Genomic DNA, 16,215 nt, shown 5'->3' on the forward strand with positions numbered 1-16,215 from the left:
CTACTTAGTCATTCGAGTTAATCTGAATTCAAAATATTCGGTTATAATCACACAAATAGGATAACTATATTATATGACGGTGAAATTGGGACCTTATAAGTTAAGTCAACAAAGAACATTGAATTTCTGTAACAAATAAATCATAGAACATGCTTATCTTCTACTTTAAATTATAATAAAGAAAACAAGGCTTTCACATTGTGAGACAATCCGGTCGAGAAGGAATACAAAATGTTTTCCGCAACTAGGCAAGCAAGCCGCGCAGTTTCTTTGTTATTAATAAAAAAATTTAAAAAGAAATTAAATTCTCGTATGAAATGGTATAAAATACAAGTTTGACAGCAAAAGTAGCAAAAAGGAACGGGTCTGGTTGTATTGGTCAGGCTGTCGCTGAGCACCCCACTCCCGGCCGCTATCCCACTACTGCCCGATACGGAGGCTTTTGGCTGCTGGGTTTCCCCTCTGGCCCGGTTCGCCCCTCCTTAGTGAACCTGCACTCCCCAGATTCCTCCAGAGTGTCCATATTAACACCAGGCTTAGCGTAGACGTCCAGTCAACATGAGCCACACAGCGCCAGGACTCCCAACCTCAAACCATCCTCCGGCCCTGACCTCCGAGTAGCCGGATTACAGGAGACGCCACGCTCCCAGTCGAAATATGTGGTAAAAATGTGCTTGTAATATTTCGTTCAAAGCTGGGTTCCAACCTTGATATCCAAAATTATATATTTTTATTTATTTTCTTATTTTAGCTGTATATTTTTTTTATTCTGTTAATATTATATATTGTTAGGAAATACTTAAGCACACCTTTTAAATGTACATATATTTATATTCTAGCAAGATCCAGCAAACGTTTTCTACTGTCCGTGCGTAAATGCGTATTTGCTTGCGTATAAAATAGAAATGGATGTGTGCTGTAGCGCCATCTAGGGGAGTTACGGCAAAATGTAGTAAGTGCGTAGTATAAAAAATATACTTTTTGAAGCTTTTTGACATTTTGTTTTGTTTGTAAATGAACATTTGTTTTATGCTTAGGTACCTACTTCAATTGAATCTCCAGTAATCGAGATTCTATACAATCGTAGTACAAAAAGTATCCGATGAAGGGAAGATATACCTTATATAATTAATCTTACTTTCAAGGTGTTATACTCAATTTGTATCAATAGATGCAGGTTGCATCAAATTCACGAAATTCACATGTATCTTATAAAAGAACGACAGCCCTCTCGTTATCTCAGAGTTTACCCGCAATCATAGGGTAAGATGCATCCGTTTTAACCATTGGGCTATCGCGGTTCTGAACTTTCAAGTACTTAATTTATTTTTATAATACATCACGTACTCGGCGGTATAGGAAAACATCGTGAGGAAAACTAATTTCTATGGAATTCTGTAACATGTGTATCTACCAACCCTCATTCAAGCAGCGTGGTGGAATAAGCTTCAAACCTTCTCCTCAAAGGGAAAGAAAACCATAGCCCAGCAGTGGGATACTTCAGGCTGTTACTTTATTTTTTACTTTATTATTCAACAGAGTATACATTTGTTCAACGGATAAAAAAAATGTAAAAAAAACAAAACCATAAAAAAAAAACATTTTAAATAAAGAACCACATATTGCGTTTGTACATGCTAAGCATACAAATACCTGCGACAGGAGGACTTGCCCTTTAATTATTTTGCTGAAACTCTTAAAAGAAAAAAAAATAGAAATAATAACTACTTAAAGACTCGAACCTCCTATTTTAACTCAATATAAGAAGCCCATTTTTGTCGTGTACTTCGACTGGGAGTGTGGCGTCTCCTGTAATCCGGCTACTCGGAGGTCGGGGTCGGAGAATGGTCTGAGGTCGGAAGTCCTGGCGTTGTGTGGCCCATGTTGACTGGACGTCCACACTAAGCCTGGTATTAATATGGATCCCTTGGAGGAATCCGAGGGGTGCAGGTTCACTAAGGAGGGGCGAACCGGGCCAGAGGGGAAACCCAGCAGCCAAAAGTCCCCGTATCGGGCAGTAGTGGGATAGCGGCCGGGAGTGGGCGCTCAACGACAGCCCAACCAATATAACCAGACCCGTCTCTTTTTATTTCGCTGTTTAAAATGCAATAAACATCTTTAAGCTGTCTTCACTCGGATGAAACAATGTACATACATTTAAAATATTTTTACTGCATTTAATAGTCACTATATTCTATGTAATGAAACATTACATAACCTAAAGATAAACAGATCTTAATGTTTTTTTGAAACTATGCATATACAAAACAAGATGTCCATCCTGTCTTCGTACGGATAAAATATGTACACAGTTACTTCCTATTCTCACCATTTAAATTTATAAATATCATCTATCAGTAAACCTCTACGTCGCAAAAGAAGTTACTGTGCGAAATTGCAAATCAATCAAAAAAGTCATTTATATCTCGTTTTACCAATAATAAAAGTAAGTCGCATCCCGCTGTCTGTCCCTATGTTTGCTTAAATCTTTAAACTACGCAACGGATTTTGATGCGATTTTTTTAATAGATAAATGATTTAAGAATATAATTGTGCACCTTAAAAAGGTATTAAAAAGTCTGCGATGGTATGTCTATCTCTTAGGGATAACCCACAATAACCATTTTTTATTATTTAATTTTCTGAGAAGTAATGGCTTATTTACGAAGCGGTTTTAAGCAATAGAGAATTATTTATTATTCAATTAAATACCTTAAACACATTGTGCATTTACTATGGTTCAATAAAGCCCTGAACGGACTGAAAAAGCTGTAAACGTTGTATATAAAGACATTCTGTAGTATATTTAGTATCAGCATTGCACCCGTGCGAAGGCAGGTCGGGTCGGGTCCCTAGTATATATACACTAAAAATAAGCCATCAGCAGATAGGTCAACATTCACTTTGAAAAAAATGTATAAGCATTTCAAAGGATATATAAAAAAATACATAAAAACTATTACCATTACAATCATAAAATAATTTATATGTAAAGTAGTATATATTTTTGAAGAAAAAACCGTTAATATATATAAGATGTATTAACAAAACCTTAGTATAATGAGATGTATCATAATATTAATAAAAACCTAAAAATTGTATTCTGTATTTAGTTTTATGTACATAGGTAAAAAAGTAAGTAACTGCTCAAAATAGGCTTTTCATGGATTATGAGTTGATTTTTAATAACGCTAAAACGGATATCGGTGACGTAATGCGTAATATTAAATTATAAATATTTGAGCTACTTCAGGTATTTAAAAAAAATCTTATAATAAAGTAACTTGCCATTTTAGTTTGTTAGGTTCAAATTACTTTTTGTTAATAAATCAAGGCGGTTATATTACTAAATGAAACAAAGACATTATTTGAGTTCATTGAAGACCTTCCATCGCATGGAAAGTATTTTTCCCATCAATTGTGTTGCTGTTGAAATCGGCATTGTCAAAAACAAATTGCGAAAAGGCATGAGATAAAATATTACGAGGAGGTCGAAATGCACAGAAATCTTCGGAATATGAAAACGAATTATAAGACGCAGAGAAGAAATTGTAAAAAAAATGTTCGAAAATATGTTACTAGAAAACTAGAGTAAAAATAAGGTCGACTTTGGAGCGCTTTAACAGCGTTTAAAATTGACCGAAAATGGAACAATTTATAGAGTAAGATTTTCAGAAAGACATGCTCTATAAATTCGTCCTGAGCTAATTTTGTGCTAAAATGAACAGTAAAAAAGTTATTAAGCAAGAAAGAAAATTTTTGAGCAAACTTTCTCACTTTTTTGGTTATAACTTTTTAAATTTTTGTTAAAAAGTCACATAGATATAATTGTAGCCACAACGATTTGATATAAATTATGTCTTTAAAATTTTCCGTATAATTAATAGTTTCGGAGATATAGTTAAAAATATGTTTCCACCCCTTTTTCAAGATGGTGGACGGGGAACAAGGGCGCCAATAACACAAACTTGGGGTTAAGGTTGTATTGACCCCCTCTACATGTCCCACAAATAACATCGCGTCCTCTAGGAAATGTTCAGTTTGGACCAAAAATGCTAACATTTCAATGGACTAACAGTGTAGTTCACAGACTTCTTAATCTTCTTATATATTTCATACAACTCCAAATTAATATATATATATATATATTTATTTTGTTCTAACACTTAATTTACAGTATTAAAATATAATTTCAAAAATTTGTTAATACATGAGGTTAGTTCAAGTAAGATAAATAGTTAGATTAGATATGTACATATTACCTTGTATGCCTAAAATTTCAACAAAAAGAGACGGGTCTGGTTGTATTGGTCGGGCTGTCGATGAGCGCCCACTCCCGGCCGCTATCCCACTACTGCCCGATACGGGGACTTTTGGCTGCTGGGTTTCCCCTCTGGCCCGGTTCGCCCCTCCTTAGTGAACCTGCACCCTTCGGATTCCTCCAAGGGGTCCATATTAATACCGGGCTTAGTGTGGACGTCCAGTCAACATGGGCCACACACCGCCAGGACTCCCGACCTCAAACCATCCTCCGGCCCCGACCTCCGAGTAGCCGGATTACAGGAGACGCCACGCTCCCAGTCGAAGTAAATGACGAAAATGGACTTCTTATATCTAGTCTAAAGTACTAAGTTCAAATCTTTGTTTACAATTAAATATATTTTTTAGGATTTTTTTTTTTATCGACTTTTTTTTATTCAAGTTAATATTTTACAATTATAATAAATTTATTAATATGTATTCTTCTTTTTTATTTTGAATTTTATATAACTTTGTGCTGCCCTCTTTTGGTTAAGTGACAAATCAGAATTCCTTACACAAGTTTCAGTATATCAGCTCGGTTTTAGCTTTAGTTTAAATGTTGCTGTATAGATGGCGTTGTTAATAAAAAACTAAATAATATGCAGATTTTATTAAAGCAATAACTTAATTTATCATAGTGTAGTAACTTAAACGTAGAAATTTTGTAACCAAGTTGGCATTGTTAATACAAAAAATTATAAAAGTACCTACTGTGTATAAATAACATACTGTAATTATATTATTGGGAAAGAGAATTAGGCACTAAATTTCATACTGATTCATCTTGGTAGAATTTAAATTCCGAACCTCTGTTTGGTTTTCATGTAAACTAGTCTTGTAAAATTACAATTGCTTCTAAGAACCTATTTGAATAAAGTACCTACCTATATTTTAATTATAATTTTCTTTTCTTTCTTCAATTAATTATTCCTTTTCCAAATTAACAAAACCAGTAGTAGTAAATAGAGCATATTTTTAATACATTTTACACTTATCACTTTCGGATTCTTGATTTGTTTTAAATATTAGATATTATTATATAAATAGGTTTGTATCATTATGTATATATTTTTTGGGGCTTTCAAACTACGTCACGTCATAATGTAGGACCCTGGTTGTCTGTATAAATCATTAAGAATCATAAGGAAATTATTAATATTTCATTAAAATATTTCGTTTATTATTTAGGCTTTATAACTACATAATATTAACGTAAAAAATATGTATATGTATATGACGTTCGGTCCGCATTTTTATTTTTTATTTCACTCGGAACTGTCTTATACTTTATGTACTTATTTAGTTTTTAATTTTACGCTCAGTGGGTTAAACTAAAGTCAGGTTAATGCCTGAGTTTTATGTATCACCTTTAATTTGTCGGAATCACCTACCTCTATGGGTATGGTTATTTCCATTATAAATCTATTAAAATCAAAATCTACTTCATTTAAGTGGATTACATGATCTTTTGAATCATTTTAAAAATATAGAGTTCTATTTTATTACATACACGTAACCCTAAAAACTTGTTCGTACAATCTTGCATAAAATAAGAGTCTAGAAACTTCCTATATAAAAAAAAAAAACATTAAACCCATCATACAGTATCTTTAATAAATAAATAATTAAGATTTTGATTAAATTGATCGACAAATAATATTAAGTATCTATCAATATATTTTTTCTCTCGGGGTATTATAATATAATGTGTATATAAAGATTTCACCAAATACGATCTATACGATCGATACGTTTACAAAATTAATATCTATACTACGATCATCTACGGATTTTACAGTAGATTGAAAAAATATATATGGTAGAATTCTCTAATCATTATTATATTTATCTCGTAGATTTTATGCGCGCCAGTGCAGTCGACGCTTGACCAGAAGGTGGATCGCACTAACAGACGTTTTTATGTTTAAATACAAGTGTTGATCTATACGCGAGTTTAAAAATAATTGTTTTGAAGGTGAGTTATAATAATTATTAGTTTTCTATTTTATTATTCTAACAATTTTATTTATATGCGATCCTTATTTCTTTTGTTATAAGGTAGGTATGTAATTCAAAAACAGTTAAACTACATAAGTTAATAATAAAAACAGTTACTGTGTAGATACAATTTACTTAATTGTTCGTTATATCTATATTATTAAGTTTATTTTCCTATTTTTGTTCAATTTATATTAAATTGATATAATAATTTTTTTTTTTGTTGTTTAAACTTCAAATCCTACGGGACAGATGTATCGTTTTCAAAACTTTTTATAATGGAATCCGATAATATCAAATATTTGATAATGTATGCGGTAAATAATTTTGATGGCCTTGATTTTACATGTGACGTGATTCGTATGACCGTCAATATTTATTCAACAAAATTAAATTTACAAGTTCAATAAAACATACATTAATTTTAAACGTTTAGTTACAGAATATACATACCTATTTCTTTGAAAACAAAATATAAAGTACAATTATTTTTATAAGTTTATCTCATTTTATAAGAAAATCATCGTGCTCTTGTATGAACATTCTTATTTAATCATATTATTAGACAAAATGATTTTACAAACCTTGAAACAGGCAATTATAGTTACAAAAAAGTGCCTGTACTATGAGCGACTAACCGTCGAATATGTATAAATTCACAGAGATGGACAAGTGAATAGAACGCGCGGATCTTAAGATCGAACGTGATAGATTCAAATCAAAAGGAACACCTGAGATTTTCCTGTGTTATAAGATGCTTAGTATCTATCTTAAGAAACTTTAAGGAAATTTTGCAAACGTTTATCCATACACAAAGTACCAATAGTTGTGTACGTTAGGGGTAAGACTCATATGCCGTTATGCCTCTTCTCCATCCCTGCTACTCTCCTGCACGAGGGTGGGGAGTATAGGGCAAAGCAATTTTTTTTCAAAATTGTCTCTCATAGAATTTTTGGCACAATTATACATGCAAAATAATGTAAGTCCAAAATAAATGGTCATTCATTTCGGAGCTAAGTTGCCACACACAAACATGTTAGTTACTTATTGGCATTGGTTTTTAATATAAGAGCAAAAAAATTCTATAGCAAAGTTAAAATGTTGACTTAAGGATTCAATTAAATAATCATAGATTCAATTTACGCTAATATATTATTATTACTTAATTTTTTAACACTAATGAATAAGTATGTTGTACACGCTAATAAGGGACTAACAGTCAAATTTGAAATTATATTTTGCATCCTAAAAATAAGGCGATGGTCCAAAGAACTGTAACGGCAGGAACAGTAGCCATTGAGTGTCGTATTGCCATCAAAATGTACTGATACTTAGTTATTGAGATGGGCTTATTTATGTTATTAACTCATTATGTGTAATGTACAAAAAGTTAAATGTTTATTGCTTTTAAACGAGGAGGAAACCGAAACGGCGTAGAGTTTATAATATTTTTTTTTTATTTGATTTAGATCATGATAAATGATGTTGATTGCAGCTGATTGTTATAAATTGAACATCAGATAAACAATTTCAATAATTACGGGTAATTTGTAACAATAACAAAGGTTGAATTAGTTCTATTTGTGCATAAACTACATGATATTAATATTATAAACAGTTCCGATACCAGTAAGTTTTTATGTTCACGGGACGTTTCTCAGTAAAATAAAATTAATATTAATATAGTTAATAGTTTCGGATAAACGTTACGGATGATGATGTTGAAATATGTCGTATGTTTATTGTATTTGTATGTGACATCATAGTCGGATAAATTATTGTTGATCCATTCGCTTTTGAAGCCAAAAACTACAACAGATACTAGAAAAAACAGTAAAAAATAAACATTGTGTAATAGTTAATTTAATGTTTTTGTCACCCAATATTAATCCGTATCAATATATATATCTATATGTATTAATATAAAAGCTTATAAAACAATTCATTGGCCATTTAAATCAGGAATGTTTCGTAGCTCCGTAATCGTAACCAAAATAATCGCCTATCCGAAATAATAATCTATACAATTATATTTACTACAATTTTGACTTTGAATAGTGTTATACATAGTATTTAATTGAAGTGTAAGGATTTTTTTATAAAGTAAAATTGTTAACTTGTCATTTTCTCTTTTACAATTTCTAAATGCTCTAATTTTATTCGTAACTGAAATCATCCGAAACAATCGGATAATCCGAAATAATTTCGTATCCGTAACCGTAGTAAAAACCGGTAAAATATTATTCATATATCCGAAATATTCATACAGCCGAAATTTCATATCCATAACATCTCTGATAGCAAGCATAAAGCTTACACTTTATGATTTGGATTCGTAGTTATTGAGATATTATAAGATATTTGAAATATATCATAGAATAAAACGACATCAGCAAAAATCCAGAATGGATGACAGTGAGGCTACGTACATGCATTTTAATTTTAATTTTTGGCTTTCATATCAATTGATTTATATTTTGACTATTTCCAGAGCTGCAATTTTGCAAAAAGCAGCTTAAAATGTGTATTTTCTAAAGTAAGAAAGTATATCCAGTCGATATTAATTAAACGTGCTTTCCTAAAAAATTACTACAAGTAAAACTTATTTCAAGTTTCTGAGGATGTTCTATAAAATAAATACAAGATTCATTGCTAAAATATTCTCATACATTAATCTAGAATGAACATAATTAAAAACCTCTCGATTTAAACACATTCTACAAATCCCTATATAATGTCGATATAATTCAAACAGATAATAAAGGAAGAAAAAATAATCACCTTCGTAAAAAAAAAATAATATTAACTGGCTTTTTATGTTCTAATAGAGTTGGAATTTATTGCATAGTCATTATAAAGAAAATTTGATTTAAAAAATTGACTACTAGTTTCGAACTTAATTGTAAGTAAATTCGATTTTGTTATAACTTCATGTTAAAATAAGCCTTATTGGTGAATAGGAGGCTTTATTTATATAAACGAAGCCATAACAAACTACTAGTAATCAATTATAGGACAAGAAGAAGTACATCAAGTGAACGGTATACTTCACATACATATAATACCGACGCCCCGGTCGTTCGAACAAGTTATGGGATTAAGCGTATGAAATAACGGCTTTCATTAATTATTTTGATCTTATTGGAACAAGTTAAAAGGTTATTATGTGAGCATAAAATAAACAACATCTCCTGTACTTAAATGTTTTTAACGTAAATAAATGTTTTATAGTTTTTAATTAAAAATGTTTTCTACGTGATTCGTTAATTTCTCCATTTGTGACATTCTGCTTTATCGTTTAAGTTTTTACCTCGTAACTTTTAATTCCAAAAATATTGGCGTATCACTAAAATATTTAGCCCAATAATGTTACTTATTTGTGCAAGTGCATGTACATATTTTCTTTAGGTTTTTAAGTCAACATTGACTATGAATAATTTTGTATAAATAATATTTTAAAAGTACTTCCATATTATTTTTTTGGTTTGGCTAAACTAACGGTAACATAGTCATAATTACCATACCTTTTTTGAAACTTTAAATAAAATAATATCCTCACATAAAATATTGCAATACGTATATTTTGGTAGATACGCTAACTGTTGTGGGCATAAAAATTATGGCCTTGACGACGGATTTGAATTCTCAAGAAATAACATAAGTATGTTATTACATTTTAAAAGTAAAGTTACTGATTATTCAAAATGTAATTAAACCATGTCATTCGAATAAAAATAGAACATTCGCTTATTCTTGATACTTGTATTTAAAATACTTTACATGCCCAAGATTACCGTTCAAAGTACCGTACAGCCTCCTGACCTAGGCTAAGTACATGTATTAGAAATGACATCGCCAAGAACGTGAAACGTCAAATTGACGTGGTTAAAAGTGTTGTTACCAAGGCTTCTTTCAAGGAATTGACGTATATTAATTTTATATGTAGAATCAATTTATTGACTAAGCCCGGAGAATATTATACATATAATTGTAATAATATATATAATATATTAAATGTCCCCGTTGTTTTTGTTGAGTTTTTAATTATGATTCATTAAATTTTGTTTATATATTATGTATGTCGGATCGGAATTCACAGCTCGTTGTTAACAACGACCTTTATTTTCAATAAACTTTTATATATTTAAGCACAAATAACATAAATAAACGTTATCAATTTACATATTCAATATTTTTTTTTTAAAACCCATGTGACCCAAAACATACATACATCCAATCAAATCATAATAATAAATATAAAACATTACCTTATTAAAAATATATTAAAGAAACTATACTGAAAAGTTAATTTTGCTATCAATAAGTTTAATGTTTGGTCGTAAAATGATTTATTTAAGTTTTTACATAAGAATAAAACAAATAAACATATAAATAAGTCTAATGAGATATGCCTAAGATTTCAAAACGGGAACATCATTTGCACACAATAACGGCCCTTAGCATTGTAAGGTAAATCCACTCAGAAAAACATTTTCAACAATCCTTTGTTATTTAAAGTAAACATACTCAATAACAAAGACACTTTATACATATTTTAATAAAAGTAGAACATACATAATTTTTCTCTTATCGTAACTTAGTTAATGAAAAGGTATGCCTAAAGCATAGAAGAGCATAAAATCGGTTTTTTTTATTTATATGGTCTATATCGGTCTTTTTTCCTTGTTTATATTGCAAAACTTAATATTGTATTTCGACATCAATTAACTAAATACTCTCATGTGATGTTTTTTGATGTTTTTCTAGTGTTGCCTACTTTATTCCTTGATTCATCTGACACCTATATATGAACGTAGATTATTTTATTTACCCTTTGTTATTGACTGTACATTTCCAATAACATCATAATGGAATTATCCATTAAGACAAAATGGACAAACAACATTTTTTGTTTTTAACTTTTTCTAGTCCTCGACCACTTCTACGAACATGTAAAACTAATAATAAGTACTTGTCTTATACGTACTTAATGTTTAATATTTATATAGAAACGATATAAGTTCAGGGGCGAATAAGTGAACGTGCGGAAAATCGTTTTTTTTTAATAATAATGTGTATTTCGTTCGGTCGTTGAGTCTCGTGATGAGTATATTTAACTTATAGGTATAACAAAACAGACAGAATACCTACATTCATACGATCATATCATTTTTATTAATAAAATGTCGTGGGTATCAAATGAGCGACTTCGATACGCCTTTCGATAAGGTTTTAAATAAAAGATATAACAGAAGATAGCGACATATAACACAACATCGCGTTGGCGTCACTGTAAAACATTCACTTCGTGAAATTCGTTATTGGCTCTTGTAGAAGCGCCCGTGACGCCTTGTGGCAAACACATAATACATAGCGAGATTCGCATCATACTATCATGCGATTTGAAAGGTTACAAGAGGTAGAGGGCGGCATATTCTCTTGGCCAAAGGGAGTAAGGTATTAAATCCACCTCAGACTATTTTATAAATCGTGTATTTTCGTAAAGTCTTATGCTATTTTGTTGTTATGTAAGTTAGAATATGACATGTACATGTAAGATGGTTCAGTTACAACTTTAACTAACTTAATATAGCGGAATTAGAACTTCAATACAGAATATATAATTATGTATATAACCATATAACAAAGCAAAACACAAAAACATGTATTATGATTCTGTCGTTTTTATAGAGCTTTTATTTAATTTAAAATTTGACAATGCCAGTAACTTGTGGCTGATGACTTAATAGCATTGAATTTAAAAATACGCAAAACCTTTATTTCTATTAGCATATACTTGTTAATGTACTCGAATCTGAAACCAGTTTAAAATATGACGCCCGGACGTTCGTTTTTTATTCAAAGGCCGACTAATAATAATTTTTCAACGAGGAAAAGCTCATAGAATCATCAAACAACATCTGATTTTATATTAATGTGATATAATTGCAATGGGATTTTGAATAAATTATAATGATAAACAATAGTATATTATATTCTATACATATATTAAGTTAAAAACTTCATTAAAATATGCTACGAATAATACAAAAAAATATATTTGATTTAAAATACTAATCTATGCCAAATAAACAAAAAATTTCGTAGTCCAAAAGATAACGACATTCATTTAATAAGAACTCTATATAGCGTATGAAACTATAAATTATCACAGTATGAAAGTTTGACAACCATCGTACCAGTAGCTTTTACGAGAACCTTGAATAAACAAATATAATAATACCTATTTTTGTGGCTATGATTAATATTAATTTTAGTCTGTTAGGCGTATTTTAAGTATTACGATGAATGCGAACCTCTGACAAAAGTTAAACAATGAAAATCTATAATATTTCCATTGCAAACAAAATATCTTGAGATTCTTGCTTATTTTCTAATTATAAATTGTAATTGATTAAAGAATAGAAAAATTGCCATCAGCTTATATGTAGAACATTAATTAAAAAATTATAATAATCTCTAAAAATAATAGTTCTTCCTTCTCTTGTAGATGTCTGTATTGAGAGCGATCGCTATTTTCCTATGCGGGTTGTCATTGCAAGTATGCAGTGCGCAGATGGTGTTCCCTGGATCCTGTCCAGATGTAGCCGTTATGGGTGATTTTAATGCGAATCGAGTAAGTTATTAACTTTTTATTTACGTTTATTTCCTGAACATCATTCTCTTCTTCTTTCGTTCGTTCGTTCTTCGTTTATACCCCTTTTTAATGATGTGATAATATAATATGTGATTAAAGGTTGTTAAATGTAAAATGAGACACAAAAATCGAACGTGATATAAAACCTATTTAATGCAAAAACAATTCTTAAACATTTTAAAATATGGTTAAATTTAAGGTTTTGTTACGTACTTAAGTATAATATTAATTTCAAAAGTTACATGTTGATATTATTTGTATAAAAGTAAATATATGCGTCAGCCTTTCGTGATTATTTATATATTATTATTATTAGATGATTTTTAACATTTGTGTAAATAATATTTTATTTATTGTATTCGAAATATAAGTCGTGATAACAGCAAATCTTTTTATAAAAAGTAACTCTTTTTTACATATTATATGTATATTTTAATTTGTGTATAAAGCGTACTTTTAGACTGGCTCTCTAATAAATATTTTGTTAATTTTATTTTGAGTTTTTTTTCTATATTTGTTTAAATCGATTTTCTATTTATTTGTTCTTTATTTGGTAATCGAAAGCAACATGGTTTATTTTTTAACATTTCAACTTTTATTGATTTCAGTATTTAGGTAAATGGTACGAAGTTGAGAAATACTTCGCAGTATTCGAGTTCGGAGGCAAATGTATTACTGCCAATTATGATCAAAAAGACAACGGTGTTATAAGCGTCGTCAATAAACAGATAAGTTCTTTGTAAGTAATTCATCTAATATATATTATCATAATTTATGTCACTTTTTTTTATAAAGCTGATATATTAGCCTATTGGAAAGTTGTTAACCGATTTTGGTATTTCTTAGACCCAATATTTGCCAATATTATTTCTATACTAAGGATTTAATAATATTGTCATAAAAGTTAAGATAGTTTAAGTTTTACTTGGATTTGTTTTATTATCGATTTTTCACAAGTGTTATTTGAAAATGACCTAAAAATATTTCCAACATTAAAAATGGTAAGTAATGTATATTTTTCTATCACCAGCACTGGCATGAAGTCTGAGATAGAAGGGGAAGCGATGCAAGTGAGCCGGTCCGATGAAGGCAAGCTCTCCGTCCGGTTCCCATCACTACCCATCAACATGGCCGCACCCTACTGGGTCGTTGACACGGACTACGACAACTTTGCGCTGGTGTGGAGTTGCTACGAATTTGGCGTATTTCATACGAGTATGTATGAAGTCTATTTACTTTTAAATAGTTTGTGTTCTTTATTCACTGTACGTAGGTATACAGCAATAATATCAAAGGACGAGTATCCGTAAATGTATTGTGATCAAGATATTTTCTGATCAAACCTTATTCAGGTTTAGTTATTTAAAAAATCTATTAAGTTATTTTAAAGTCACGAAAAATAAATTGATTAATAGTATGTCTCTTGTAGGAAATGCATGGATATTGACCAGAGAACGAGACCCACCTGTTGAAACTCTAGAAAAGGCATACGCAGCCGCAGATAAGAACAATATCAATCGAGCTTACTTCCTGCGAACAGACCAAAAGAATTGCACTGACGATGACTAAATACAAAAAAAAATCCAAAACAAATTATATATATGAATTCAAAGAAATTGTGTAATTAACATTTAATGCATTTAATAATGTTAAAAGTAACTTACTTGTAACGAGGGCCATAGTGCTGGTTCATTTGAATTCCACCATCACAACGCTCTTCAATCACCTCCAATTTAATATTTTAATTCGCTCTGCTGGGTAAATATTTAAAATTTGATTGCCTTAAGTATTTTGCCTATTATGGCAAGTATCTAAAACCATTTTTTTTTTACTTGAAAATCCTTAAAGTCATAGAGACGAATGTTTTTTATCCTATTATAATTGATTTCTAAATTAATTGTGATAACATGTTTAATACATTTAACAAGGAAATGAAGAAAGAAACATAATTTTAAGTTTTAGTATTATATACGCAGCAACCGTTTGCCAATTATTTTCACCAATAAATTGATATAAGAAGAAAGTACATTAAAAGCATACGTGGTAAACTAACAGGAGGATCACCTACAAAACCGGAGGGCTTGCAGATACGTTGCCGTCCTTTAAAGAATGAGTACGTTAAATATTATTCGGAAGTCAAGTTTTAACTTAATATTAAGATCATCGCGAACAAAATCTATGTGTTTTTTAAATTGTTGTACAATTTGTGACTGAGAAACATTTTTTAAGCAGTAAATATAATGAGTGTAACATGTTCACATATATACATATACATACATATTATTCTGATTATTATTTATTATGTTGGCACTACCCTCGAATTTAAAGATTAAAGGTTGTTAAATGTAAAATGAGACACAAAAATCGAACGAGATATAAAACCTATTTAATGCAAAAACAATTCTTAAACATTTTAAAATATGGTTAGATTTAAGGTTTTGTTACGTACTTAAGTATAATAATAATTTCAAAAGTTACATGTTGATATTATTTGTATAAAAGTAAATATATGCGTCAGCCTTTCGTGATTATTTATATATTATTATTAGATGATTTTTAACATTTGTGTAAATAATATTTTGGTTTGTGGTTAAGTTGTTAATCCACACTTAAAAGACTAAAATATTGGAATGTATTGTTACTATGGAATTCCATTATTATATTACAGTAACGTATCCAAAAATTTTATGTGAAAATTTCAACATCAAATACACAGAAAATAATTTAATTTAATTTAAAAATAAAACTAAACTACGTAAATATAATTATGGTGTTTCGACTAAAGATTGTGCGTATGAATGGAACCGGATCGGAATTTATTTTGTCAGTTTTATTCCAAAAATATAATAATAATAATCAATCATCAAATAAAGCAGCAATTAATAAACTATAAATTTTTCGCTATAAACTTATGACAAATTAAAAAAAATATATATATTATAATTAGAATTGCAATAAAAACATTAACACTATCCACATGATAAACAGTATTATATATACTTCTTATTAATTGTTTTAATCGTTTTAGTTGTTTTATCATCCAAAGTATAAATTTCATTGCACGTGATATATAATGTATTTCTTATTAAATTTAAAATAATAATAGTCTACATATATTATCGTCGAACGAAAATTGTTGCTAGACTTTATAAATATAATCATTCATTATTCGAATAAAATATGTAAAAATGCTTAACATTAAAAACATAAAAAACAAGAGTCAACCGGAAAAACCTAGTACTTTTTATGGTCTTAAT

General features: G+C 29.7%; 1 protein-coding gene and 1 long non-coding RNA gene across 2 annotated transcripts; both read left to right on the forward strand.

Moving 5' to 3' along the window:
- Positions 1 to 372: 372 nt before the first annotated feature.
- LOC135193348 (uncharacterized) lies at positions 373 to 4,563 on the forward strand. Its single transcript, XR_010309173.1, has 2 exons — positions 373 to 659; positions 4,293 to 4,563. It is a non-coding gene; the product is annotated as an uncharacterized LOC135193348 (long non-coding RNA).
- Positions 4,564 to 6,173: 1,610 nt separating this feature from the next.
- Positions 6,174 to 14,566, forward strand: LOC113401407 (apolipoprotein D-like). Its single transcript, XM_026641319.2, has 5 exons — positions 6,174 to 6,277; positions 12,812 to 12,937; positions 13,567 to 13,697; positions 13,989 to 14,173; positions 14,388 to 14,566. Exons 2-5 carry the CDS (start codon positions 12,812 to 12,814, stop codon positions 14,525 to 14,527), a joined length of 582 nt encoding a protein of 193 aa, XP_026497104.1. The 5' UTR covers positions 6,174 to 6,277; the 3' UTR covers positions 14,528 to 14,566.
- The last annotated feature ends 1,649 nt before the right edge of the window (positions 14,567 to 16,215 follow it).

The sequence above is a fragment of the Vanessa tameamea genome, chromosome 2, assembly GCF_037043105.1.
Source record: "Vanessa tameamea isolate UH-Manoa-2023 chromosome 2, ilVanTame1 primary haplotype, whole genome shotgun sequence".
Lineage (NCBI taxonomy): Eukaryota > Metazoa > Arthropoda > Insecta > Lepidoptera > Nymphalidae > Vanessa > Vanessa tameamea.

Excerpts from the sequence above, each read along its gene's own strand:
- LOC113401407 (XM_026641319.2), top strand. The coding sequence starts at position 12,812 with ATGTCTGTATTGAGAGCGATCGCTATTTTCCTATGCGGGTTGTCATTG. Across the intron at positions 12,938-13,566 it reads GTGATTTTAATGCGAATCGA|TATTTAGGTAAATGGTACGA; the intron begins GTAAGTTATTAA and ends TATTGATTTCAG. Across the intron at positions 14,174-14,387 it reads ATTTGGCGTATTTCATACGA|GAAATGCATGGATATTGACC; the intron begins GTATGTATGAAG and ends TGTCTCTTGTAG.